The sequence below is a fragment of the Betta splendens genome, chromosome 24, assembly GCF_900634795.4.
Source record: "Betta splendens chromosome 24, fBetSpl5.4, whole genome shotgun sequence".
NCBI classification, from domain to species: domain Eukaryota; kingdom Metazoa; phylum Chordata; class Actinopteri; order Anabantiformes; family Osphronemidae; genus Betta; species Betta splendens.
Window position 1 is genome coordinate 11,110,810 of NC_040901.2, and position 26,198 is coordinate 11,137,007.

General features: G+C 52.0%; 1 protein-coding gene across 2 annotated transcripts; it reads right to left on the reverse strand.

Annotated features, from left to right (window-relative positions):
* Positions 1-5,059: 5,059 nt before the first annotated feature.
* On the reverse strand, positions 5,060-22,577 carry slc24a4b (solute carrier family 24 member 4b). 2 transcript variants are annotated; one of them, XM_055506543.1, is made up of 16 exons: positions 21,608-22,577; positions 18,514-18,621; positions 14,175-14,251; positions 13,295-13,369; positions 13,137-13,221; positions 12,947-13,050; positions 12,628-12,702; positions 12,525-12,550; positions 12,399-12,452; positions 11,211-11,359; positions 9,274-9,443; positions 9,043-9,184; positions 8,800-8,966; positions 8,545-8,659; positions 8,243-8,421; positions 5,060-8,121 (listed from the first exon to the last, which is right to left on the reverse strand). In XM_055506543.1, exons 1-16 carry the CDS (start codon positions 21,786-21,788, stop codon positions 7,972-7,974), a joined length of 1,857 nt encoding a protein of 618 aa, XP_055362518.1. In that variant the 5' UTR covers positions 21,789-22,577; the 3' UTR covers positions 5,060-7,971. The 2 variants fall into 2 exon arrangements, with proteins under 2 accessions (XP_055362518.1, XP_028997519.1); XM_029141686.3 differs by having other exon boundaries at positions 11,271-11,359; positions 21,608-22,572.
* Positions 22,578-26,198: the final 3,621 nt, after the last annotated feature.

A 26,198-nucleotide genomic window follows, 5' to 3' on the forward strand; every position in this document is an offset into this window, starting at 1 on the left:
TTTTGCTGTTAACACTAATCTTCCCTGCGCTGACCCAGGATCAGCTCTCAAGTGTGACTTTTCGCCTCGTGTTTCCACGCGCGCGCGCGCGCGTCGCGTGCGTGGGTGGAGGCTCCTCCCACACGCGCCGTCGCTCATCCCCAGAGACGGAGGTGAAACTGAACCTTCATGAAACGCGTCCAAACCCGACTCCACCTTTATGGGTTCCGCTGCAGTGATGTTGAGGTCTGTTTTACAGCAGGGCGCCGTTAAACAGCTTCATTACATTTTTATTTATGTTGCGGTAACGTTTGTGCTTCGCTGGCGAACCTCCGCTCCACTTACGCCTCTCCCGTTTGCTTACGTAGCACAAAGTTGGTTCTGTTTCCCACAAAATATGCACAAATAACAACCACAAAAAGTAAAACACACACACACACAAAAGTCCTCACCTTTAAACACGTGCGTCCAGGTGGATCGCGTCATTAGTTATTACTTTGGCGGCTGCGCTTGTGTGAAAAGCCCAAATAATTCGCTGTACTGATGCACTGTGTCAATGTTTGCGTTTGCATTTCCCACATTTGACGTTCTCCGGCTGAAATTGGAGTAAAAGCGACCCAGTCACAGAGAAAAACACCCTCAGCCTGACTCCAGCAACGGGGAGTCGCCGTCTCACCGTTACGCGAGCGTCAGGGAGCCGCGTGCGTGCCGCGCTAACGCGCACGCGCGAGCGCTGGCTGTCAGTCGTCCATCACGCGCTCCCCCGCGTCTCGCTGTCACACGCGGAGCTCTCCGTGGAGCGTCCTCGTTAGAGCGGACGGCAGGTAATCCAGCTTTGACACCGCGGAACGTAAACGAGTAGGTTAAAAAAAATCTAATTTGCTCCACAGAGAAACATGATTTGTGTAACGTAAACAGGCAACAGCTCTAAATCTGGGAAAGACTGTATTGTATTTTAATAGGCCCAAAGATGCAACAGTTGGAGGCGGCAACAGTAGCTTCAGAACGAAGAGGAAGAATTCGATTGGACGTTTAATTAAACGTATGAGGACGCTATTGGGCCTGTTATGAATGAGACTGATACCAAATCTTTGCTGTGGTCTGGATGATTGTTGGGCTTAGAGCATAATGCCACTATTGTTTGAATAAATCTTGTCAGCACAAGCGGTTGAAGGGGAAAAAGTAAATGGCAAACTCAGGAACGGGAATAAATTACCTGTGGCTGCTGCTGCTGCAGCACATCACCTTTGGAGACCCCCGGAGCGAGGGATTCATCCATAAATCACCAGCCTGCGCATCAGGAATGTAATTGTGCTCTCTCTCTCGCTCTCTCTCTCTCTCTCTCTCGCCCCACATGTAAGAAGTTGGTAAAAGTGCTTTTTCCTCCCTCTGCCTGTGATTTACTGTGTATCAATGACTTCCTGCAGCACTTAGTCTCAGCAGTATTAGATGTGAACCGACCAAATGCAGGCGGTTTCCTGCCCCGCTCTCCGGCGACGCCTCCGCTTTTGCTGACGTGGAGGAGTTTCTCCACTCGCTCGCTTCACACTTGTTAGTAAATGCTGCCGATCTAATGCTGTAATCACTGCGCTGGCTACACAGCCCTTCAACTCCACTACCCACTGCACACTGTAATCTATATGGAAATCGCTCCCTGCCGGCGAGTCCGTCATAAAAAGCTGTGGATCTATTGTCCACCGGAGGCGTGGGCAAAAAGAGCATCTTCTGCCCCATGAAGCGCTGCTAAACGTTACTGAGGATGACGATTTGGAAGATTCATCCTAGATCCTGCCTGGCTTCAAGGTTTTTAATAAACTGTTGGTGCTTTATTTTGAAATGCACAACTGCTCATTTCCTGCGTCCGTGCGGGACTTAACGACGTTAACGGCTCCTCGTTTCGCTTTCACGCAGAGTTTGTCACGTTCACGTTCGGTGTGAAATCTAAATCAACAAGGTGATGCTTCTACCTACAGACGGAGCCGCAGGGTGATTTCAGGGGGAAGTTAGGGACCGTGGCTAAAGTGCAACATCCTTTGTGTTTTTTCATCCTTGTGTTTTTTTCTAGACATTTCCAGGAAATGCACACTTTTTTTACAAATTATAACGTACTCTCAGAAAATACGCTTTGACATCTCCCTCCTACACGAATAACCCACTTTTTTGTGAAATAACATTCCTAAGCTGATGAGCTGTGAAGTACGCGCTATTCACATAAACCCAGAGGGACATTATCTTTTGTTGGGATATCAACAGGATTCCTCATATTAATTCATGCCTTAAATCTTCATGAGTGATGATTTGCACATTTGTTTGAAATTATTATGTGCCATACAACAGCCAATAACTTGAATGAAAGAGGAAATATCTGTGTGACAATAACTGTGAAAAGGATTTAACACATTTAAATTGCTTTACTACTGTATGAACCTATATGAATTATGTTTATAATGAACACTGTTTGGTGGTACTGAAAGAGGAGCTGTCTCAGGCTTGTAGTTACTGTAGATTTAGTGTGTCTCTAATCCCACCACGCCACTGTGTTGAGATGGAGGCTCTGGAGAGGCCACAGCATCTTCTGAGGGATCGTTCTTGTTGCTGAAGCCACTTCTTCATGAGCTCACGGCCGCATACGCTGCAGAAGGAGCCGGGGAGCGATGCAGTGCCTCCTGGTCCTCGTGATGGATGGAGGCCAGCCTGCACAGACACTCTACTGTAAATCTCTGTGCGGCTGCTGAAACGGATGAATCGCACTTACAGTGCAAACACATGCACACAGAAGTGGAGCAGATTTAACGTTGCACTCATTTACCGAGTTTGACGAAATATAATTCACTTATAAATGAGGAAGGATCCCATTTTAATTATGGATAACGACATAGTGAATTAGTTTTACTGAAATCCAAGCATTAGTCAGCTTTACTGTTAATTTAAAATTAGATTTGATTAAATCGGAGCGTGAGGCTGCAATAAATGCAAACGTTGGCCTTCTTCCAGCTCCGACGTGTTCTTGTAATGAGCCCGACAAACGTCTACAGCGGCAGCCGCTGATCTTTACTCAGGGCTCAGTGTGCGACTCGCCATTAGTTGATTCCTCCAAATTGTGCCATCAGAGATAGCCGTCTCCATTACACAGCGCCGCCTTTACCTGGAGTCACTGCTTCATATTCATATAGAGATAAGGACGGCGCAGCATGTGCAGCATCCATTAATCACCCAGCCACAGTTGACGGTGGGAGCTGTCACCAGCAGATAAACAGAAATGAGGGCCGCGTCTGCTCTGGGGTGGAGGTCGTGAAAGCAGCTGCTTGTCCTCTGAGTCCGTGTTTTCATTTCTTGGCTGTTCGCTGCGTCTTCATCCTCGTCTCGGTCGCCAACAGCAGCCTGTGCAGGTCGCAGCTTCATCTTAATTTGCTCTACAGCTGCAGCCTGGATCGTTAGTTTATTACAGCAGTTTGTTGTCGGCCTCGCTCTGATCTTCAGTTCGTTAAACGTGCTAAACGTGAACCCGAGCCTCTGCAGTGTTCTGCATTCGGGTTCCAGCCTGGTGATCGGCTCAGTTTTCGAATAGGAAGTGTTCCCAGTTCAGGAAAGGGTTTTATTCAAGGCACGTTTGTTGAATAACTAGGACAATGTTTCTGGAAAGTGATGTTGCTGCTGAATTTTTTAAAGTATTTTTTCCCCATCGCTCTGAGCATCACAACAAAATCCCATTTCCCTCCATCCTACCTCGGTGGGAACGAGTCTCAGACGTGATATTTTCGAATCAAACCCCTCCACATGGAAAAAAATACAGGCTGTAAATATAAGAAGGGGCCTTTGTTTGCGTGTGAAGAGTCAGAGTTTTTCAGGCGACGGCAGCGCGTTACAGCGGCGGCCGGCGCAAACCGGTCGTCGAGGGCGACCCTCGGCAGCACAAGACGCCTTTATGAGGGACTGCAGCGAACAGCAGCGGCCCCGTTTGCTCACCATCCATCACCGCGGCACAGCAATTTACCCAAACAGCCGAGTGGTGTCAAAACCAGCGGCGAGACACAAACAAGCGAGGAAAATGTCCCCGAACTGTAAGCGTGGGGGCGGAGGGCGAGCGGATAAGCAACTTCTCAAATCCAGATTACTGCTGCAGCGGACGTCGGCGCCGGGCACGCGTGGGCCCCGTGTGAATGTGGCGCCGGGGAGAAGAAGCTGCCCAAACCGGCTTGTTAGGGGCGAGAGGGGGGATTCATCAGCGCACGAGATCAGGCCTGACAGAGGAGCTCGTTAACCGCGGCGCCGGCGCCGAGAGGGCGGCTCGTTAGCGAGAAGCGCCGGCGGCCGCTCCGTCCGAGCTGGTCTCACCAGATGGCCGCCTGTCCCGCTGCCCACATTAATCAGTGACTAATCATGTTGTGCGCGTGTTCACTTCATTAAATCACACGGAGGCAATGGTTCCAGTCGTGGTTTGACTTTGTCACAGTTTGATATCTGAAACGTCGCATCACGCAGAGCCAGAGTCTGATTCACTGGGGGTGGAGGTCGTCCATTTTCGTTCAGGGCCCAGAACGCTGCTTCAACATTGCCCCCTGCTGGTGCAGCTGCACCCAGAACGTGACGTTTGCCCATCACTTGCAGCTCAGCAGACTGGTTTTGTGTGTCACTTATTAAAAAAAAAAAAAAACAGTCACCCTGACTCAGCCACACGCTGTTACAGCAAACTCAGACGTGGGAGTTCTTTTCAGTGACACTTCAACCAAATACAAGGAAATATTTCACGCAATTCAATCGCACGCATATTGAAATTAAAAGTATTGTTGCGTGCTGGGAATCCATCCACAGCTGATGCCATTAAAGTAAATGTCTATTAGAACTCATTAAATTAAGAGAAGCAGAGCTGGAAAAGGAACGGATGCAATCAGACTGGAAGATATGGATGAATGTATTTAGTAGATTTTTAGGCATAGATGCCTGATTTCTAGCAGAAGTAGATGTTTAACTTCCAAAAAATATCTTAAGGGTCATTCAAGTTTGGATAAAAGGCAAACTTCCACCCCCGTGTACGAGTCTGAAACTGTCTGATTCTGAGAAAAAGCACACAAGCAAGTGATACATGTACAAATGGCTTCATTTAATATGTATTTCACAATCCAAGAAGTTAGACAAATGTACAGGAATTATTTTGCCATTTTATTTTTTGTTCTTCACATTATTGCTTTACAGTAAAATGCATTGGTTGGATATGTCCAGTATAGCAAGACAATACATTCATAAGTTATACAGATGTCCTCAGTAATGTTTGATAGTAACTAACTTTACATTAAATATATTTTTTTAATCATCTATTATTCTGGACGAACGACTGTCACATCACATTGAGCTCACAGTGCATCAGGTCGCATTCGATCAAGAAATACATACCGGCCCTCGCTTGCGTTCTATCGCGTGTGCGTTTAGTTTGTACATGGTTTCCATTCAGTCTGGACGTATGCAGAGCTGCACCAGGTTCGTCGCCCGAAAGCTATTTTAATTTTTCACCTCCTTCTAAAAAAGAAAAAAAAAAGTCACTTAGTAACAAAGACGCAAGTCAGACGCCGCGAAGGGAAAAGCAAGTCGTCGTCTTCCCCTGTTGTGGTTCCGCCACTCAAACCCAAAGTCCAGGACACGACCACACCAGCGACTCCGATACGGTACAAACGTGCCTTCCAAGAAAAAAAACAAATAAAAAACAACGAGTCCTGTATGTACAGAAGACCCCCTGCAGGGGCAGAGGAGGAAGCTGGGTGGAAAGGACACGGCGGGAGTGTGGTCGAGTCTGACCCAGCGGGCTCACATCCAGCCAGTAAACAGTTCTGAACTCTGGCCGAGCAGCTCAAAGTAGGTCCAAAAGTCTGCGGGCTCCAGGATCAGGAGGAGTCTGAGCTGTGGAGGGTCCGTCCGTCCGTCCCGGTCCGCGTCCCCCCCGCCCGTCAGGGTTGGTGGAGACTTAATGCCCTTGTGCAGGAGCGGCCGGGAGGGGAGGCGGCAGCGAGCGGCTAAGCTAGGTGTGCGTCCGACGTCCCACAAAGCTGCAACATCTGCAACATCTGTGCAGCTGATCAGTTCGTCAGCTGCCACACACACACACACACACACACACACACCTGTGAGCTCACACAGTAATACTAGACAAACCAACACCACCATCTCCACAGGACCCCCTGTCTGTATATGGCGTTCTTGCAGGGGCCCACCGTTACATCAACTCTTTACAGTGATATTGCATATACAAGTGCCTCCCGCCAACAACGGCAGAGGGAGAATTTCAACGCGTTCCGCTCCCCACACACTCCAAAGTCCAGTCTCAGCACCTCGGTGCTGGACCCCCGCCCCCCACAGGCCTTTTTGCTTGGTGTCAAAACATGTGGATCGCAGTGTAGCTCGTAGCTGCCGATTTCTGTAAAATGACTCGGGCAGTTTCCACGGAGACGCCCAGAAGCCCCCAGCCTTAATTATTCAATTTTGTTGTTGTTTAAATCGCCCTGCGCTAAAGGAGGAGCCGTGTTTAACGTCCCAGCATGCACTGCACACTGAGGCGGGTGTGCTCACGGTGTCACAAGAGGTTCAAGCCTGTTTTTTTTGGGAGTCGTCAGCCCAGTGAGAGACATGTGGAGCAAGGTGGGCCCGGACGGGGCACGTACACAAACGTCCTCACGCACACACAGAAAATACACGCGCACACACACACAAAGGAAGCACTAGTTGATTGAGAATGAGAGGACGGCCGTTAAAGTGCAGTATCTACATGTAACTCAAAAATCAAGACACCATCACCGTCGCCTCCTCCTGGAGCTGTAAATTTCCAAATTTCCCTGATAACACACAGTTGTGGTTGGCACCCTTGCCCTGAGTAGAAGGGCTGCAGCACCCCCTACTGGCCAAAGGGCGTTATAGCAGACAGTCACTGTTGAGATCTGGTTGGTGTTCAACTTTTTTTCCTTTTTTTGTTTTTTTTTTTTTTTAAATATATCTCCATGCTACAGCTGAAAAAAAAAAATAGATGCGTCCCAAAGATCTGGGTCCAGTTTTGTCTTTTCAGTTGTGCACAGAGACAAATGCCACCAACAGCTGAAAGAAACCTCCGCGTGGTCAAATCTCCTCGCAGCACAAAACTAGAGAAAAAAAAAAAAAAAAAAAAAAAAAAAAAGCGCTTCCATGTGCAATTTGTTCCGGTGAGAAAACAGGCAGTCCTAGAGTCTGCAACATGTTTCATACAAGACAAATCCTTGGTTTAGAAAAAAAAAAAAAAAAAAAAAAAACTTTACATAAAGTTTAGTTTGTGCAGTGTTGCATAACACCTTCACAGTCGGCTGATCTGGACTGCAATTCTTCTAAGGAAAACCAAGGGGACTTGTGCAAGCGGATGAGGCGCGGGGGGAGCTGTGCGCGGGCGAGCGGTGCCAAAAGCCGTGCCAGGGGAGTCGGGTCCAGGCTGGAGGAGGCGCTGCCAAGGACGAGGCCGGCGCGCTTTGGGTCAAACGGGGGGGAGGTGGGGGCGACTCGGTAAATCCCCTAGGAATTAATTTTAGGAGTTAACGGCAGGACGTCTCCCTCCTCTGATTTGGGTCGTGGAAAAGCTTTGAAAATGTGTGGAAATCTACGAGTGACCACTGAAAACACACACACCAACAATCAACAGGGGCACTTATGATTCTGGAGCTCCCCCAACATCTACGAAGGCATGCTAGATGGGTGGAGGGTTCTGAGGCGCAACAGAGGAGCGAAACATCGTTACTGCAGTGACAGGCGACGCCCGGAACCGTGTGCATCGAGGACCGGCACCGTGGACTGACCCGACGGGGCCGAGTCCACCTCTTACAGTGCGCGGCCTTTCCAGTCATACTTGGAACTTAAGGGATCACGTGTAGAAGAGGTCGAGGGAGGAGAAGAATGATTCTGCGGCTAGGTCCAGTGTTAATGGGAGGAACATTTGGGCTGCTGTGCAAGTGCTGAGGTTCTGGTATCGGTGCGTGCGGCTGTGCTCTACTCCTCCATGCACATGGGCAGGTTGACGAAGGTGAAGACGTTGTACTCGATCATGATGGAGAAGCAGAGGAAGACGGCGTACAGGACCAGCACGTAGATGCCCAGCTTCACGTCCAGCCTCCACTTGTTCAGGTGGATCCCCAGAACCTGCCAACGCAAACGGCGCCGATATGGTCACGTGCCAAACGAGCCCCTTCACGAGGTTCCGGGGGAACGGGGGCGTCGCGTATTTATGGGAAGAACACTGGATGTCCACAGACACACTCACCGTGAGGGCCACGGACCCCAGCAGCAGCACCACCGAGTACACCAGCCCCCGGCTGTTGATCACCACCTCCGAGCCGTAGCTGACGCACGTGGTCTGTAGCGCCCACGGGACCCCCAGACCCACCAGGATGTCAAACACGTTGCTGCCAATCGTGTTGGACACGGCCATGTCCCCCAGACCTGCAACAACAGGACTGGTCAATGCGCCAGACGTGGGAGCATCCACTGCGTCCACGCCGATCCAGACGCCGTGTACCTGAACGCATCACGCCCGTCCAAACGCGCTTCGGAGGCGGAGCTTACCTTGCCGGGCCACGATGAGGCTGGCTATGCAGTCGGGGACGCTGGTGCCGGCCGCCAGGAACGTGATGCCCATAATGACATCAGGGATTCCCAGAGTGTAGCCAATTATCGTCACCTTAGCGGCGCGGAGCAGAGAAGTGGTCCATATTTAGCTTGAGCCAAGGCCATAATTCAATCTAGTGTCTGTTTAGCATTTGCCTTTACCATTACGGTGTATTTTTAGGTTGTTTTGCAGATTACACCCATCTCACTCACCATCCAGACCATGAAGTAGGAGAAGACTGCAATCCACACCGTGGACAGAATGAAGGACAGCATGAAGAACCTCTCCCAGCGAGGCTTGGCACAGTTTGGGACGGTTAAATACAGGAGCAGGAGCAGCGGCCACGACAGCAGCCACTTCAACTTGCTGCCAATGCCTCCTGACGACCAAAACAACATCAAAGGTCACTGGGATTCTAACGGTCCCTGAACGCAACACGCTGATCCAGTACGTACTTGGAATGTGGAACGGGGAGATGGTGTCGTTCTGCTCGGCCTCCGACGGCTTGTCCTCGGGCACGTTTCCGTTCTCGATTTCCACCTTCCCGTCAATCACCTGCGTCTCCACACCGTTGGCAGCTTGGACCAACTTCTGACGCTTTATGAAAAGGGAAAGTAAGTCAAGGAGCACGCGAGCGGATGCATTTCGCAGGCAAAGCCGCTGGACCCGCTCCCGTCCAGCTGTACCTCTGTGATGATGAGGCGACTGGCCATGCGCAGGCGCGTCTTGGGTCCAAAGTTCCTGGTGACCATGACGCGGAGGCCGGCCTCTGGGAAGCGGAACTTGGAGGGGCTGGCGTTCATGATCTCGTCCACCATCACCACCGAGCCGCGGCTGTAAGCTTTGCTGGGCTTCACTGGAGAGCGGACGGACACGTTACGAGACAAAATGGCCGCCCGTCGCCTTACGCTGCACCTACAGTCTATGAGAACCTACACTCTCTGCACCATGGTGGCGCCTCCATCTGGACTGTTTTCCCCACAAACACACAGCTTCTCTGCAGTAATGTTTGACGGAACACACTCCAGTGTTGTCTTTCCAGGAAACCAACTGTGAATCATCACATGTAGGTTTGACCCATTTTAAAGTCTGCTTCACTCAGTCAATTTTGCAAATAATGACGTGCTCACTGCATATTAGCTTCTTGTATGGTTACATACAGTAACTATGAACGTGATAAAACCTTCTCTCGTCCATTTTAATCTATTGCTTCATCAAGTCGTAGACTTTACTCTGACTTATCTTGAGAAAGCTATTTTTATGTTCGCTACCAAATTGCCTGGTGCAGCTTTGAAGTTTCTTTGGGTCCATTAATACACTCAATTATTCTCACAGATTAAAAAAAAAAAAAAAAAGTCTGACTTTGCTGCTGTGACCTCTGACATCCGGCTAATAAATACACATGATCAGTGCAGGCACTATTCAGACAATATGGATCAGAGTTCACAGACAGCCTCCATCTCCTCACTTGCCCTTTGCTCACAATTACCTTTGAGGACGCAGTGAAGAGGCAATTAAAGAAGTTCCACAGTTCACTTATTGGTTTAACTTGGCTTTCATATCATATATTATGCATGCAGGAATGCACATAAATTAACGGCGTAAACAGAGCCGGCGTAAACATTTCCTCTTGTGAATATCATTACCACTTCAGGAGCGAGTGGGTCTGAGCCCCGAGACCGGCGGAAGAAGTAGTAGCACGCAAGCAAAAAGAAGTGGCAGCACAACACTGTGGACAATAAGCGTGGAGAGGTTTAGTAAGGCTAAACAGACAGGCATGTTAACACTGACGCAGCCAAAGTGGGAAGCGTTAAATGTCGCTCATCAGAGGTCGATTAGAGTCAGGAGCAAGAAAGGAAGAAGTGGAAAACTGTGGCTCAGAGGAAAGCAGCAATATGTTATTCAGAGGTTTTCATGCCTTTAAGACCCTCAACAACAAAGTCCCCTGACATCAGACCGCAATACTCAACAAAAGATTACAGAACATTTTCATTAGGATGGTCTTTTTTTCCATTTTATGCCCGTGTATGCTCAGATAAGCTCCGGTTGCTTATCTCACAGAAAAGGACTTAGCGAGAGGCAGAGGAAATTAATGGATCGTTACGCTGAACCTTTCAAAATGGCGAACGCAGAGAGAAATGTGACTTCAGGTGCAGCGCTCACCAAGGTCAGAGGCCTGGTACTGACCTTAACATGAATTTTAGGATTCATGTTAAGGTCAGTACCAGGCTGTGGTCAGCAGCCAGTTACCAGAACCTGCTGGGGACCAGTTAGAACCCAACAGTGGGAAAACATTTAAATGCTTGGTCCACTGATGATTCAATCTATACCGTCAATTAGGAAACGCCTTCATCTAGGGATTATTATTTTTCACTTCCAGCTCAGTAACATAGCCGTGATATCGATCTTCTCATCTAAATGGTCAGAAAAACAAAATGTCAAACAACTGTTGGAAATAAATGTCAGCAGAATAGAGGATTGAAGAGTTTAAAAAGAAAACGTTGAAAGCCACATGAGGAACCAGCCACAGTCTTCCAGAGAGTTGCAGTCAATCATCAAGACAGGATTATAAGTATTAGACTCGTTTTGTGAGGGAGGACTCAGCCTGTCTGATTAACCTTACCTGCAGAGAGCAAAGGCGATGACGGGTCGTCATCCCAAACATAGTCATAATTAGCATTACCGTCCTCCATCTCGCTGCTGGCCGCAGCGTTACCGTTGGCCACGTTGGCCGACTTCCCCATGAAAAACTTCTGCATGCTGGAGTTGAACCTGGTAAACAGACGGGAGATAATCCATAAATTAGAGCCGCTGAAATAGTTCAGCCCGGCCAGCAAAAAGGGGAGAGATGTTCAAAAGGCGAAATTAGCATGTGCAAATGGAGCCTGGGATAAAAAGCGTCTAAAATAACATTCACACCTCTGCAGAAGAAGTTTACAAACTCATTACACAAAAAAGAAGGAAAAGACTCTGGACCCGGACGGAAAAGGACAAGAAAGTCAGAAAAATGTTCAAAGGAGCCAATCACGAGGCTTTCATCAGCCACGCGGCCTCGCGGTCGGCCGTTCCATTCAAATGCATCAAAAATACGGAGCGCGGTGCTGCAGCCTTTGAACATAATGTGCAGATGTTACACTGGGAACATCAGAAGAATGACCCCTTTCACAAGTTCAACATTAAAACTAAAAATATCTTGCATCGTCGCGGCATCATTTGCATGAAATTAGTCAGCGCTGCTATTTTAAGGCGAGATTTTACTTGAGGTTGTGGGATTTTTGTTCAGTTTGGACCGTAAACGCAAACCAAAGCTTAGAGAAGTCCGAAATGTAACAAATGACATCAACTGGCATCAAACAGAGCCGTGGTTTTAATAAAGTGCGCACCAGGATCGGCTCATTAGCGTCTGGGCTTTTTCCCACCATCCTGCTGTTTTTTCCAGCAGCACGGGGGCTATTTGAGGAGCAAAAAGGCACAGAACACGCAGGCGAGGTCACCTGAGCGCGACCGCCGCGCTAAATAAAACCCGCCACCGCTAACGTCCGCGTCCGGCAGCACGGACGAGGAGAGGGGAGCGCTCCAGCTAAGCCCGAGCTCTCGGCCACTGCAGAGGGACAAAGATTAAACTCTTATGGCAGCGGGAGAGCAGGCTGCTGCTGAGTGCGACAGACACAGATTACCAGCAGGTTCTGGACGAGGACGGCTTAAAAAAAAAAAAAAAGATACGCTGCAGTAAAGCACTGCTTGGACTCAGACTGCTGCAGCGCGACGTCTGGGCAGAAGCTCCTCGTGGTGATGAACAGGAACGACTCACTTCATGACGAGGATGTACCCCGCGTACATGACCACCAGCACCAAGCTCTCCCACCTGAGGAGAGGAGCACAGCGTCAGTAACTCATCATCGTACGGACAGACAGCTCGGCCGGACGGGCAACTCACCACACGATCTTGTCGTCGTAGATGAACTGGAGACGTGGAGAGAGACATTTCTCGCGTTAGAACAAAGTTACCAACACGGTGCGCGGGGATTTGCGGGACTCACCGCAATCAACGCCACGACGGACAGGATGTAGTAGAAGGAGTCCCTGAACACGGCCCACCAGGTCAGCATCACCACCTGAGGATGAAGCCGTCTTAGCTCGGAGCGCGTGACCCGTTTACACCTGCGGCGCTTTGTTCCGCGCTTCCATTAAAGCCAGTTCTGAGAAAACTAACTGCAGCAGACGCTTTCGTGCCCCTCAGCAAAAAAAAAAAAAAAAAAAAACACGTCTGCCTCGCATGACTCTAGAAAGTCTATAAACAGAGGTCTGCAGTCTATAAACAGAATCATGCAGCTGCAGCAGCCCCCCCCCCACACACACCTGTCCAGCGAAGATCCCACACACACCGATGATGCACAGGATGTTGAAGACCGCTGAGCCGACGATGGTTCCCACCCCCACGTCGCCGTGGGTGATGAAGACACCTGCAGACGGGGGAGGCAGCCAATCAGAATCACCGGTGACACCGGCCACCTGTGCTAACGCTGCCGCTACGTTTGTGAGCGCGTACCGATGACGGATGCAAAAAGCTCCGGTGCGGAGCTGCCAGCCGCCATGAACGTGGCCCCGGCGACGTCTTCGCTCAGGTCCAGTTTCTGCAGACGGAGAGCGGCGTTTACACAAGCGGCGCCTGAGACAGCGAAAGGTGAGAAACAAGGCGGCGAGTACCTCGCAGATCTTCTCCAGCGCCGTCACAAAGTACTCGTCGCATGTGATGGCGAGGGCCAGGAACATGTAGAGAGCCTGGAGACGTGGGGGGGAGGGGGGGGGGGGGGGGGGCAGAGTGAGAGGCATCCATCAGCTAATGGAGGCCGCTAAAGGACGGGTAAAGGGGAACCTCAGAGCATGGCACCCAATTAAAAGGGAACGTGCGTGAAATTCAAATGTCACCTCAGTGACGCGAGTGGAAAAAGCTACGGCGGCTGCTGCTGGAGGAGGGGGTGGGGGGGGGCGGTCAGCCGATTTCAGCCGCCGAGGTGAAAATCTATAAATTATAGATCAGATGTGACATCATCGTGCCTCCGCCGGCCGCCGTGCTCTGCTCTATGCTATCCACAGGGGGCAGCGCAGGACTGCAGCAGAAGCACAAGGAACACACACACACACACACACACACACACACACACACACACACACACACACACACACACACACACACACACACACACACACACACACACACACACACACACACACACACACACACACACACACACACACACACACACACACACACACACACACACACACACACACACACACACACACACACACACACACACACACACACACACACACACACACACACACACACACACACACACACGATGCCTCCCACTAGCGAAGCACTGGAAGTTTCCTTTCTGAACAGTGTGAGCTGTGAAACATGGCGCTGGGGGAGGAGGGGAGGGAGGACCTGACACTGCATTTCAGGGAGAAATGAAAACGCCATCTAATCTCCCCCCCCCATGCTTTAAAATAGACAGTGATGAGTAATTGCAGGTGACTGCTTCACATTCTTTGGCATCGCTCTGTGAAATCATCTTACCGCCAAAATGTGCAGGAGAATGGCTCCCGTCTTTCGCTCGTTGTTGGTGAAAAGGTCGTCCGGGAACTCGTGAATGGCTGCGGAGACAGGGAAATGTCAGCGAGCACCAGCAGAGAGGCACCCGGACCCAACAAGTATGAATTATCACCAGGTATGAGTGAGTGGCTGAGGACTCATCCTGCAGAGCTCCATCTGCAGCTGCTGATGGGAGACAGAAGCCCAGCGTCGCCCCGGCTGCACGCAGCATCTGCGGGACCGGCCGACGCCGCCCTCCGACCCGTTCAGGCCTCCACCAGGACTGGATCAAGCTCATTAGCATATCGCCAACACGGCACCCGGCTGCATTTAGCCTGATGCTGCACCCGGGAGTAGCGTCTTTGAGTAATAAAGCACTGTGAGCTTCGCGCGTCAGCAGATTAAAGCACCGGCACTGTTCTGTTTAATGAGCCCAGCCAGCGGCCCAGACTACATGCATGAGACCAGTACACATGGAGGTGAAAGGGAGCACTGCTCCTGCACTCAGGCCCGGTCCAACATCACATGCACAGAGCACGTGGCACGTTTTGCATCAGCTGCCGTCGTCTAATAAGAACGATCGGCAGCGGATCCAAAGAACCGAGCACAAAGCGGCCGCGCGGCGCTGATTGGTTTCTGGCGGGGAGTCTCCCCGTCGGCGCTGTGAATGCACATGATTAGAGCGCGGGCTCAATAAGACGCTGAATGCAGCATGTGAGCGGAGCCTGGAGGACACCTGGCCGACATTAGACTCTTCACAGCCACAGATTTAAATCAGATCGCTTCAGGAAAGGCCTGAATGAATGGGACCTCGAGCACAAAGGTGCAGCCAATTACGGAATTAGTCGCCCGCGACCTCGGAGGAGAAACCGACGCCTGGTGGAAAAACTCATGACCGCTCCTTATTCCTTCCCCGCTTTAAGCCTCGGAGTCACAAAGAAAAAGCAGGGAAAAAAGCATCATGTGAAATTCCTGCTGTCTAAGCTCCTAAGCCCTCTGTCCCAGAGTGTAAAAATAAAGCTTCACAGAAGGTGTTTGGAGGACGGAGCGCTGACGGGCGGGCGGGGGTGTGTGTGTGTGTGTGTGTGTGTGTGTGTGGGGGGGGGGGGGGGGGGGGGGGGGGGGGGGGGGGGGACTCCCGGTCCCAGCGCCGGAGGTCAAGCAGGACGCGACGCACACAAGGGCTTCCAGGATGGAGTCGTGAATCACATGGAGATGAGCCGGGAGGAACGAAACCCGCGGTCACGGGGAGCAGGAATCATTAGGTCACAAATCACACCCGTTCATTCTGATGAAGCCCGCTTCTGCAGCTCAACTAGTAGTCAGTTCTGTGTCAAAGTTATTTTAAAGGAGGAACGTGAGAATTCAGCTCATTATGTGCATTTGTTCTGTACCTTTAATTTATCAGGCGGAATATCACTGAAGAGAAGTGAACAGCTATGGATGCTGAGGAAATGTGCCATTCTGCAGGTAAACGCGTTCAACGCGAGCGCTGCCAAACGAGCTGCGTTCACGAGGAGCTCCTGCTGCTCCTGGGCTTTTCTTTACAGGCCGTCGCGCCTCCTTCCAGAAGCGGCGCCGCGGCGCTATAAATAAAGGCTGGATTCTCCGCGTGGACACCTGACGGTGCCGATTATGCAAGAAATTACTGGCAGCGCTTTTGTTCAGCCGTCGCCCCGAACCCCGGCGTCCTCGTCTTATCAACCCCACAAGTAATTACAAGTCCACAGGCCTGAGGTGCAGCGCCGCCACGTTAATACTGCTTAAATTGTGGCCAGCACGGACCAGCAGATGGGGGGGGGGGGCTGTCATGAACGAACCAGCCAGTTGGTCCATCATCGAATACAGACCTCATTTCCTCACTAAAAAAGGCACAATTTCATCATATGCCTGTTCTTGTAAAATGAGCATGCTTTCGGGGGATTCGTGTTGGCGCTAATATAATTAAAAGCCAAAGATCCCCTCGCATTTATTTACATTTGTGCGGTTATTATTGCCCCGTGTCTCATCAGGTGCCGTCTGTCGCCCCAGATTGTGGAGGTCTGGCAGGACAGTCGAGAGCGGGGCCTCACCCCGAGCTCCCACTGTGGAGCCCTGAGCAAAAATAAAACCCAGCGCTACCGGCCGACGGGCGACGCTAAAACCAGCCTGATGAGTAAAACACCAGGTCATCGCAGATTAATGAACCCAACACTAATATCACGACAGCAGCAGGATGTTTTGGCGAAGCGCCGGCCGCCACCTTCCAGCCGGCCTGGTCGTTAGCGTTAGCTTTAGCGGGCTAACACCCAGGGCTGTTATTAGCACATCAGATCATTAGCCTGCTCCGGCGCACATCAGTGATCGCCGTGACTCAACTGGGAACCATCAGCCACAAGACAAGGCCACAACGTCACCAGTCGCCTGATGGGGAAGGTCCAGTAACACTGGAGTGGACTGAGCGGCAAAGGGCTCCACGTGCATCAGTACATGTGTCTGCAGGTACATTTATGTTGTGAGCCTCGACTCAGTTCTACTCAAACACAACTCACACTTGGCCAAACGTGCCCCACGCTCCCCTCTCCGCTGCATTGTTCCACCGCCGGCACGCCAGCGAGGTCAGTTTCCATTATGAGCAGCGGCAATAATCCCCTGCTTGTGTAATTCCCTTCCTGAAAAAAAAAGGGAACGCAGCCTCCTTCTGGTGTTTCCTGGAGCCCAGCTCGGACCGTTTGCAGCCAGATTTCTGCTCCTCGTCAAACCCGGGCCAGCACCAGAACCACACAAATCAATGAGCCTCCACTCAGCGCCACGCAGCAGCTGCCTACGGGCCCTGGTTCAGCATTCAAAGCCTCATACAGAACATTAGCTCTACGCACTCGGCTTTAGTCATCCCTCGGGTGGAGGCGGAGGCCGGGTGCAATCAAGTGTTAGCGCTGAAGACAGCTGCTACGCTTTCAGAGGTTTGGCAGCTTCACGCCAAGAGACTGCTGCATGGAGATGCACCGACGGGGGGCACAACTCAAGGTCTGCATGTGATGGTTAAATACAGAATAACCAGGGGTGGGCCGGCCTCGTGAAGGTGAAAGCAGGCCTTGTAATAGTGAAGGTTAGTGGTCCTGTGATGAACGGCTGCCTCATGAGCTCTGGTCTCAAGACGAGCATCACAACTCAATCATGCGCACAGAAGGAGGAGGTGGAGGTCCAGAAACCCACTCTTTAAACTCCAACTGCACACGTTTTGTCTCACATCTGTCATTCAGGAAACCTCCTGAACGTGGCTAACGTGCTACGATGCTAAAGCTAACGCGGTGATACAATAACGACCGAGCACAGAGTCATTCGTGCCACGCAGACGCGGCTAAAGCACAGCAAAGCAGTCGGCCTACGACGCGGTAATTCACTAAACCAGGAGCCGAGAACAAAGAGTCATGCGGTGGGCTCACGCTGCTGAGGAGGATGTGGAGGTCGAATGGAGGAGGAGGAGGAGAGCCGATGAGAAATGTGAGGAATGTCTGGTGCCTCCGGTGTGGAAGGCGTTTGGATGGGGAAAATATCTAATCCTGGCGGGATTAGGAGGATATTTTCCAGTGCATAATCTTGTCATTTTCTGCTGACTTCAATAGGACCTGGAAGAGCTGAACGGACGACGCGGAGCACTTCGTCCATTAGCGCGAGATTGCTATTCATTCCGCTTGTTCGGGACCCGTTTCCCCTGGAGACGCCGCCCGCTGTGGCCAGTAATGAAGTAATAACCAGTGACTCCTCTCTGGGCCACTTGTGACGGCGCAAAAACAACCGCGAGTTTAACGCGTCAAACTGATTCTGAACGGAACGCGCCCCAATGGAACCACCCTTCAAAACAGAAGCGGAACGTGCCCCGCTTTCATTTGTGAAGATTCAAATTGTTTGTGCACAACCTTTTATTGATGAATGCAGCAAACGTTTAATTTCTGGTTTGGACTTTGCCTTAATTTAGCCATTTGCTGCTAATGCCGCAGTGGATTCTGGGAAGTCGGCGGTGACGGCGGCCTGGCAGCGTGACGGCAAACAGCTGCCGGTTCAGAGGCGGCCGACGCGGAGCAGCTGTGAGCTTGTTGCAAACTACTTCTGGTTTTATTTTCGTGTCAAAGCTCCTGAGGGAAACAAAAGTCTCCTCGGCTGTTAAATGTTCTCCGCCGCTCAGCAGATAGAACCGAACTGGGTCAGACACGTTCCAAACCCCTTTTTTTTTTTTTTTTTTACTTTCCATCTGAGAGGCAGCACCTGCTGCTGATCCGACGCAGATGAGAGACGGAACCGGAGCGGCGGCTGCAGATCGGACTCTTCTACTGTCTGACTGTACCTGGTGCCGAGCAGTTCTTCGCCTCCGTCTCGTTGTCGGGTTCTGAAGCCATTAGCCGCCTCCCCCAGTGCTCGAGGTCTGGACGTCCCTCCACCACCATCCCATGGCCTGTGAGAACAAACAGCTGTGATCAATCAAGGCAGTTAATTAACGATCATGACTCTTACTGTAAAAGTCCATTTGGCTTCAGACTAAGATCGGCCCGCTTCAGCAGAGCCCGTTTCGTGGCCTGCAGCACGACCGCGGTCATTAACCCGCGTGAGGTCGCTTTTCCTTTAATCCCTTAAAAGTTCCCTTTTATGTAAACATGACATTTTCATCTGGCGCTGGCGGCAACACACAGTGCAGCTGCTGTGCCATTATGTCTGGAGGAGGGAGGTGCCGGCGTCCAGGTCGGCTTTTTGTCATTAAACTCCTCTTAAGCCTCGGTAATGAGGACAGAAAAAGCAGACCATTATGTAAAGTCATGGCAACAAGCAGAGCAGTTTTAGCTTCAGCAAACAAACAGCGCGACTCTAACAGTGCTGCCGTTCACTGGATGAATGGCGGCTGCTGTGATGACGCCTCATTCATACCGGACCCCCGACGGGCCGCGTTGTGTGGCTCGCAGCCGCCGATCACAGGGTGTGTGTGCGCGTCACATGACCCCGGTGTGCAAACGCCTCGCCGCTCATGTGAGCGTCTCCTTGTGCTCGCTCCGAGGCCTAATCCCCTTGTGGGAATAACTCAGCAATTAATGGATCAGACCTTTAGAATTAAAAATTAAGAGTAAGAGCCGTTTGAGTTTTTTTTTTTTTTTTACCAGTCACATGTTCTGCGGCAGCTGCATGCTGGGAAAAGCAAGTGGCTCCTCTCTGACCAGTCCAGTCTCCTCTCATGCGTCAGATCTTCACGTTTAATTGGGTTCAAGCTACGCTCTCGGCCCCGTTCTTTTCAGCCCCGTACTATAAGCACGTTGGTCACACCCACTGGGGCTCATCCCTCACACTTCCACACAAACTTTGACCCTCTTCATTTTTTACGGACAATTAGTTCGATTCTTTCCCATAATCACACCCATCCAAATTTAATTTCTCCACGCGACGGTGCGTAGAATCGCTCGACCGTAACTATGAAAACTGCTGTCCAAATGTTTTCTGACAACATTAGGCGTGACATTTCCTGGAGGAGCAGACGGGGCAACGGCCGCCGGAGGAAAATAAGGGCTGCCGTCGGCTGTGGGCGTCCAGGATCTGGCTCCTGGTCCCGTTCTGTACCACCGACGGCCCCCGGATCGGACCTCGTTAGTCGGGAGGAGACCTCAGAACGTCTGAGGACACGCTGAGCCGAGACATTAAACAGCAGCACAGTAAACATCGCATCTCCCTCCGTCATCCAGAGCTGGACTCATGACAGCGGCCATCAATCATCCCGGGCCGTAAACGCGCTCCTCTCCATGAATATTCACCCCCAGCGTCAGCTTCCTGTCACAGCCTCCTTTTAAAAAAGAGGAAAACACCTGTTCTGAGCCCCATCCTCGCAGCCCACCCCTCCTCATGGAGACGTAACCCACGAGGAGCACATCAGATCCCGTCCATCTGGGCCGACACCACGCTCCTGCCACTCAAACTGCTGCAGAACCCATGCTGGGGTTATTTAGTCATTTATTTTTACTTCACAAACACTTGTTCCTGATGCGACGGCTAAAAGACAAGAACGCCATGGCAACCAATGTCTGTCATCCATCCCTTGCACAGGTCAACAACACCACTATATAACACCCCCCATGACAACCAGCCAAACGTAATTAAATAAAAACTTGGGGGGGGTCACTTTGGGGCGTAGCAGCTTTGCACTCATCTGTAGCGTATCATTCCACTATAATCTTTTAAGCCTCTTGTTGTATTTAATGTAATTAATGAAAACTCCTGCAAGAGATCAGTCACTGGTTACTGGGACCTAAGTGGCTGCTGGTGGACGCGTCCCATGACCCAGTTTGATTAGAGCCAGTGAAGTCCCTCAGTCTCACTGCAAACTTCCCGTCCTCTCCCTCGTTTCCGTCCTTGGCTCAGATAAAAAAGCAACTGAATTCATCGAGGCACTGAGCACACGGTGGTTTTGTTCCCCACATATGAACAGTACTGTCCTGGGGTCCGTCTACAGAACCCGAGAGCTCAGTGTCACACACTCTTCACCAGCAAAATGTCAAGATTGGTTGTTAGATTACGTAAGTGTGTGTGTGTGTGTGTGTGTGACGCTGCGTGTCAGTGTTTCCACCTCCTGGAGGTAGGAGTTCTGACATGTATCCATGAGATGGCGTGTTATTTGAAGCGTGGGGGCATCACACGCGCATCACGCGTGATCAGCTGTCGCTCGCTCGGCGCAGATCTTGGACATCTGCCACCCCCCCTCCCTCGTCCTACATGACTGTCAGTGGCCTCTGCGTAAAAAAAAACAAAAAAAAAAAAAAAAACATCGACATGCCTCGATCACCGTGCGGAGCCTGGCAGCGTGACGAGGCTCGAGTGTGATCGAGGGGGTCCGGTGCGCGCAGTGGCGTGTGAACCCCACGGGCCGGACGCGATGAGTTGGCATTAAGCACGAGCCCCACGATGCGCCGAGAAACGGCGGATTTCTATTTTTTTTATTCTTTTTTATTGGGAGGGAGAACGGCGCCAGCGGCCGCGAACACGCGGCGCTGTAACGCCTCGGTTCTGGTCGCTGCGTGTGTGCGCACATGGAGCGTGGGGCGCGCGTGTGCCGTGCTTATTGTGAAATTAAAAAACGTGCCGCCGCCACGGCGCGCACACTGCGGCATGCGGACGGGCCGCACCGAACACGGATTAAAAGACAGCACGACTCTTCACATGCGAAGCCGACTTGTCCACGGAGCGTGACGGGCCACAAACAGCAACATCACCGTGGGCTGTTTAACACGCGCCAATCAAACGGTGACAAAACACCTCGCAGATTTGGGTTTTACGGTTCTGGTCCCGTGCCCTTCACGCCAAAGCCTCGTGTCTGAGCAGGAGACGGCACATTATCACACTGCAGATTTCGGAGCGGTTCCGCTCTGCCCCGGTGCATCCCAGCCGTTTCCACGGTCCCCACTCACCTGTGCTGGTCAACAGCGCCGACATGGTCCACGCCACGAAGAGGACACTGCAGATGAAGCACACCTGCACGAAAAGCATCTCCCTCCTCTTGCGAACTTTGAATATTTTGGCCATTATCGTCTTTTTGGACGCGCTCGCGGCGCCGGCGTCGGTGCCGGTGTCGGTGTCGTCCCGCTCCATGCTGCGCAGCTCGCGCCGGCTGCCACTTCCCGTGCGTCCTTGAGAGCCGAAGAACCCCGCCGCCTCGCTCGCCTCGTCACACTGAGCCGCGCCGGGCTGAGGTCCTCATTTCACGCCGCCCGGACGGAGAGTGGAGCGGACGGGTTCTCCGCTGGAACCGGCGACGCGGGGCAATGACACGGCGGTCAAACGCCGAGACGGGGATGCGAATCACAGCAGCGCGGGCCGCGAAGTCGGACTGTGCACGAACACGCGCGTCGGACGGGCTCTCGGCGCAACGTGCATCCTGTCCTGCGCGAACGAATAAATGCGGGGCAGCGGCGGCGTTTCCGGCGCTCGCTGCGTCAGTGTCCGGCCGCCAACGAGGAGCCGCTGGAGCTCCGCGCACCTGTGTCGGCTACGTGAAACCAATCCGCGTTCATCAAGGTTAATTGTTAAATTCGGGCAGCCGTCGTGCCGCTGGCCGCGCTCCTCTCGGGCGCCTCCCCCTCACGCGCATTCCTGCTCAGTGCGGCGCGGCGGCGCTGACGAGAGCGGACCACGCGCCCTTCGTGCTCTCCGGCGAAACCGGGCTTCTTCTTCTTCTTCTTCTTTTTTAACTTTCCCAATCAGCTGCTTCAGAACCCCCCATCGTCGCCTCCTGGCCGTCGGCCGCGCACCTCGACGCCCCCGGAACCGCCGCGCGTCGATCGCCCCGCTCTGCGCCGGGCTTTGGTGCCGTTCGCGTGCGGCCGTGAGATCGCGCGTGCGGCGGGCTCTGGCTCGCGCTAAGTCCTGCCGCGCTACCCAAAACAAACGCCCGCATCCCACTGATGCATTATAAGCCCAAATCCAATATGCTGCCGCTCGGCCCTTTTTAATAACGGCCCCACGTGTCACCTGCTGTTCTCGTTGTGATATCACGCTGAATAATTGAGGTTATAGATCCAGTAGCTGACGGGCATCCACACTTTGAGTCCCCTGAACCTTCCTCAGTGGTGTCAACAGAATAAAGGCGTTTGGAGAATTGCTTCACACAAGCAGAGTGATAGAAAAATAATGAGATTTGGTGCAAATTAAAATAAAACACGTCCGGCGCTCAGCGGCCATTAAAAGGCAAATGCCTCAAATGTATGACATGAATTTTCCCCAAACGCATAAGTCAGCTTAAAATGCTGAGTTGAACGGGATTTAGCCTCCACCACTGCACCACTAATTAGAGTTTGATAGTTGGCAGCCGTGCAAGTGTGTCGCGCATGCATCCAGGCCGAGTGAGGACAGCGGCGCCGGCTCCGTGTGAGCGGCGAAGGTCAAGTGGACCCGGTCACGGGTCGGTTCATGCTACGACGCCCCCGGAGGCTCTGTTAGTGGGAATGAGTGAGCAAATGTAATAATGTAAACGAGGAGGGGGGTGCTCTGAGAGGTGATACCTCCGTGGAGGCGGTTCTGATGTTTTGGCCGACCCAACTAAAACATTAGAACCGCCTAATGAGCTCCAGACAGAACCAGCGTTTCCAGCCGTCATCTCCAAGAAGCGTCCGTGACGTTGTGCGAAAGCTTAGAAGTTGTAGGTTATTAGTCAGAGCCTTTGGGAATCTGTCACCAGGTCTCGTCTTGATCCGGCTGCAGCCTGGGTCTTCTACACACACACACACACGCACACACCAACATGTGTGACCCGTGCCCATGCCAGGGGATTAGTCCCCTCCAGGCCCCTGCCCACACAGCAGGCAGGCAATCGGGGAGCGGAGCCAGGGCCTGCTTACAGAGATTTAGCCACTGCTACACACACACACACACACACACACACACACGCACACGGCTTTCTTTGCCTCCTGCAGGACCCCGTGAATGGCTGCTGATGAGCAAACCGTGTGTGAGGCGGTGTTTGATGGACCCCGCGTCCGGACTGCGCTGCTCACTTTCAGTCGTTCAGTTGCAGCTGTGATCCCGAAGCCTCGTTATTCAGCGTGTGTGGAGTAAATGCAGAGCGTCCCGGTGGCCGTTGGGCAGAGCGCATGCTTCCATAATGTGATCAGAGTCATAAGGAGTGATGTTACATCCGGAGGTGCGTCTGACGTAAAGCTCTGCGTCCTTCAACCGCAGACCATTCAATCCCAGCGCGGAGCCTCACAGGCGCCTCGTCGGCCGCCGCGCGGGTTGAACTGAAAAGCTCGTGGTTAACGTCTGCATTACGAGCATCAGGCCGTGTCCCTGAGAGCACACGCCCGCTCGCTGCATCGCGACGGAAAGCCTGATCTCTCCTCAGAACACAGCAGACGCTGGACGCGCGCCAGATGTGCCGCACAGGCCCACATTAGAGTTCAGAGCATTGTAACGAATGCTCCACTAATTATCTGACGCAAGTAAACAGATGGAGGGATAATATCCACTGCTCTGAACCTCTGAGTGCACTTTAGCCACGGTCCTCAGGCCCAACGGGCTCAGACTCACAGGAAGTGAGGAATGAAATGTCCACCATGAACGTTGAGGTGTGGAGCGTAAACGGGGCCACGGAGGAAACACAAAGCGTGTGTTATGTTGCTTTCATATTAAATTCATATTAAATGTTTTTATAGTTTTCAGACGGTCTCATCTTTGTATCGTGCCATCGCTGCCTCCCTCTGGGCTGCAGACATCAATTTAGCACCAATTTGAAATGGTTTCTTTCATTTGGGCGCGAGCATGCGGGCTGTGTGGAATTAAACGAAGGTCCGTGGCCGGCGCCGCCTCGCAGCAGAAACAGGTGCGACGTGGGCTCAGCCTTTTGTAACGAGCCCCACGCAGACACCTTCATCAGTGCGTCGGCAGAGGAGGAAGCGCTTGGAGCCCATTCATCCTGGGGAGATAGCGTCAGCGCATGCAGCGGCGAGGCAGAGGACGAATGAGGGTGAGTCCCGCTGCCTTCGCTGGGGGGGGGGGGGGGGGGGGTGCTGGGCTCCCTGCTGGGTGCCTGCACACCTCCACGCTGCAGGAGAGCGGTCCACGGGCGCCGCGGTGATGGAGTAGGAGTCGTTAATGTCACCGTCCTGTTATTCATGAGCAGCACGAGGACAGGAACGTGCTCGCGTTGAGCTTCTGCTTCTCTCTGTTCTTCTCTCCGGGTGTCGTCGGCCTCTGAGCCTCATGTTTTCAACCCTGCTGGACCCTATAGGCCAGGAAGGAAGGAGGCTGATGTTTGACCCCTGACCCCTGATTGTCATCCTCGTCCTATCCTGTCCTAACTCACATTTTTCTCCTCTTACTCCCATTAGTGCGTGTTTCACATCATCATATGAGAATCATGTGGATTGAGTGTCAGCCCATCAGCATCTAAATGGGCCCGCGTGAAGATAAACGTTTGTAATGCTGAGTCACCTCCCGTCCTTGCGCCGCCGATGATTCAGCCTGGCTTCGCGGCCCCGGTGTCAGAGAGTGGCGGCGGGTTCAGATGTCCGCGGGCGTAAACACAGAGACCTCCCCCGTCACGTTTTTCTGAGCTCCAATTAATCACCAACAGGGTCTCCTCACAGCTTGGAAGGGGGCGTCGGCCAAGTCGCATCAGATGAGCCCGCTCCGCTCGGACGTGCTGAGCAGAACCAGCAGAACCGGCCGGGCCGCATTGTGCTGACTGGAACCGCGCGTCAGGCTCGATGCACTTTGCTAAGAGGCTGACGCTGCCCACGTCCAAGTGCGCGTTGCTGGTCAGGTTTGTTTTGCTCCGGGAGCGAAAGAATGCGCCGCTTGTGTCGGGCCAAGCAAAACAGTCTCATGTGATCCGTCCGAAATATCCACACGCACACGCGATGGAGCGGAGTCCACGCCGTGACTCACCGCCGCGGCGGAGCATCAGAGGATCACCTTCATCATGGTGGAGTCAGGAGTCCTGCTGAACTGACGCATCCGAAGCAGTGGGTACGAGTGGCCTCACGGGGCGTGAAGCCTCCTGGAGCATCCACGCATCCACACGGCAGACGTTCACACAGCTTCTGGCCTTAGGCGTCCTGGCTGGGGTTTAGAATGGAAGATCAATAGTCACATACGCATCAATCTCATAATATCTTCTCAAGCACTATCTGGACTATGACTAAAGAAGCCAAGAGCTTATCTTCGCTTATTGGAACATAAACACTGGGAACTGGCTCTTTTCAGACTTTATTGCCATATGTTTCCCCGGCCTGTTTACAACTAACTCCAACTGTTATTGTTGCAATATTGTACAAGTTTCATAATTTTTTATTTTTTCGGTGATTATAGCAAATTGCTAATGTATTTACCTACTGTATCTTCAGCCACACGTTAGAATTTTTAAATTTTTACATTAAAGTTTGTTGTTTTCTTTTCACAGACTGGGATAAAAACTAAACAATATAAAAACAAAATAATTTTTTGTTTTGTTTGTATTTATTTTATCCAACAGCTGCCGTTGGACCGAACGCTGCCTCGTGCTCA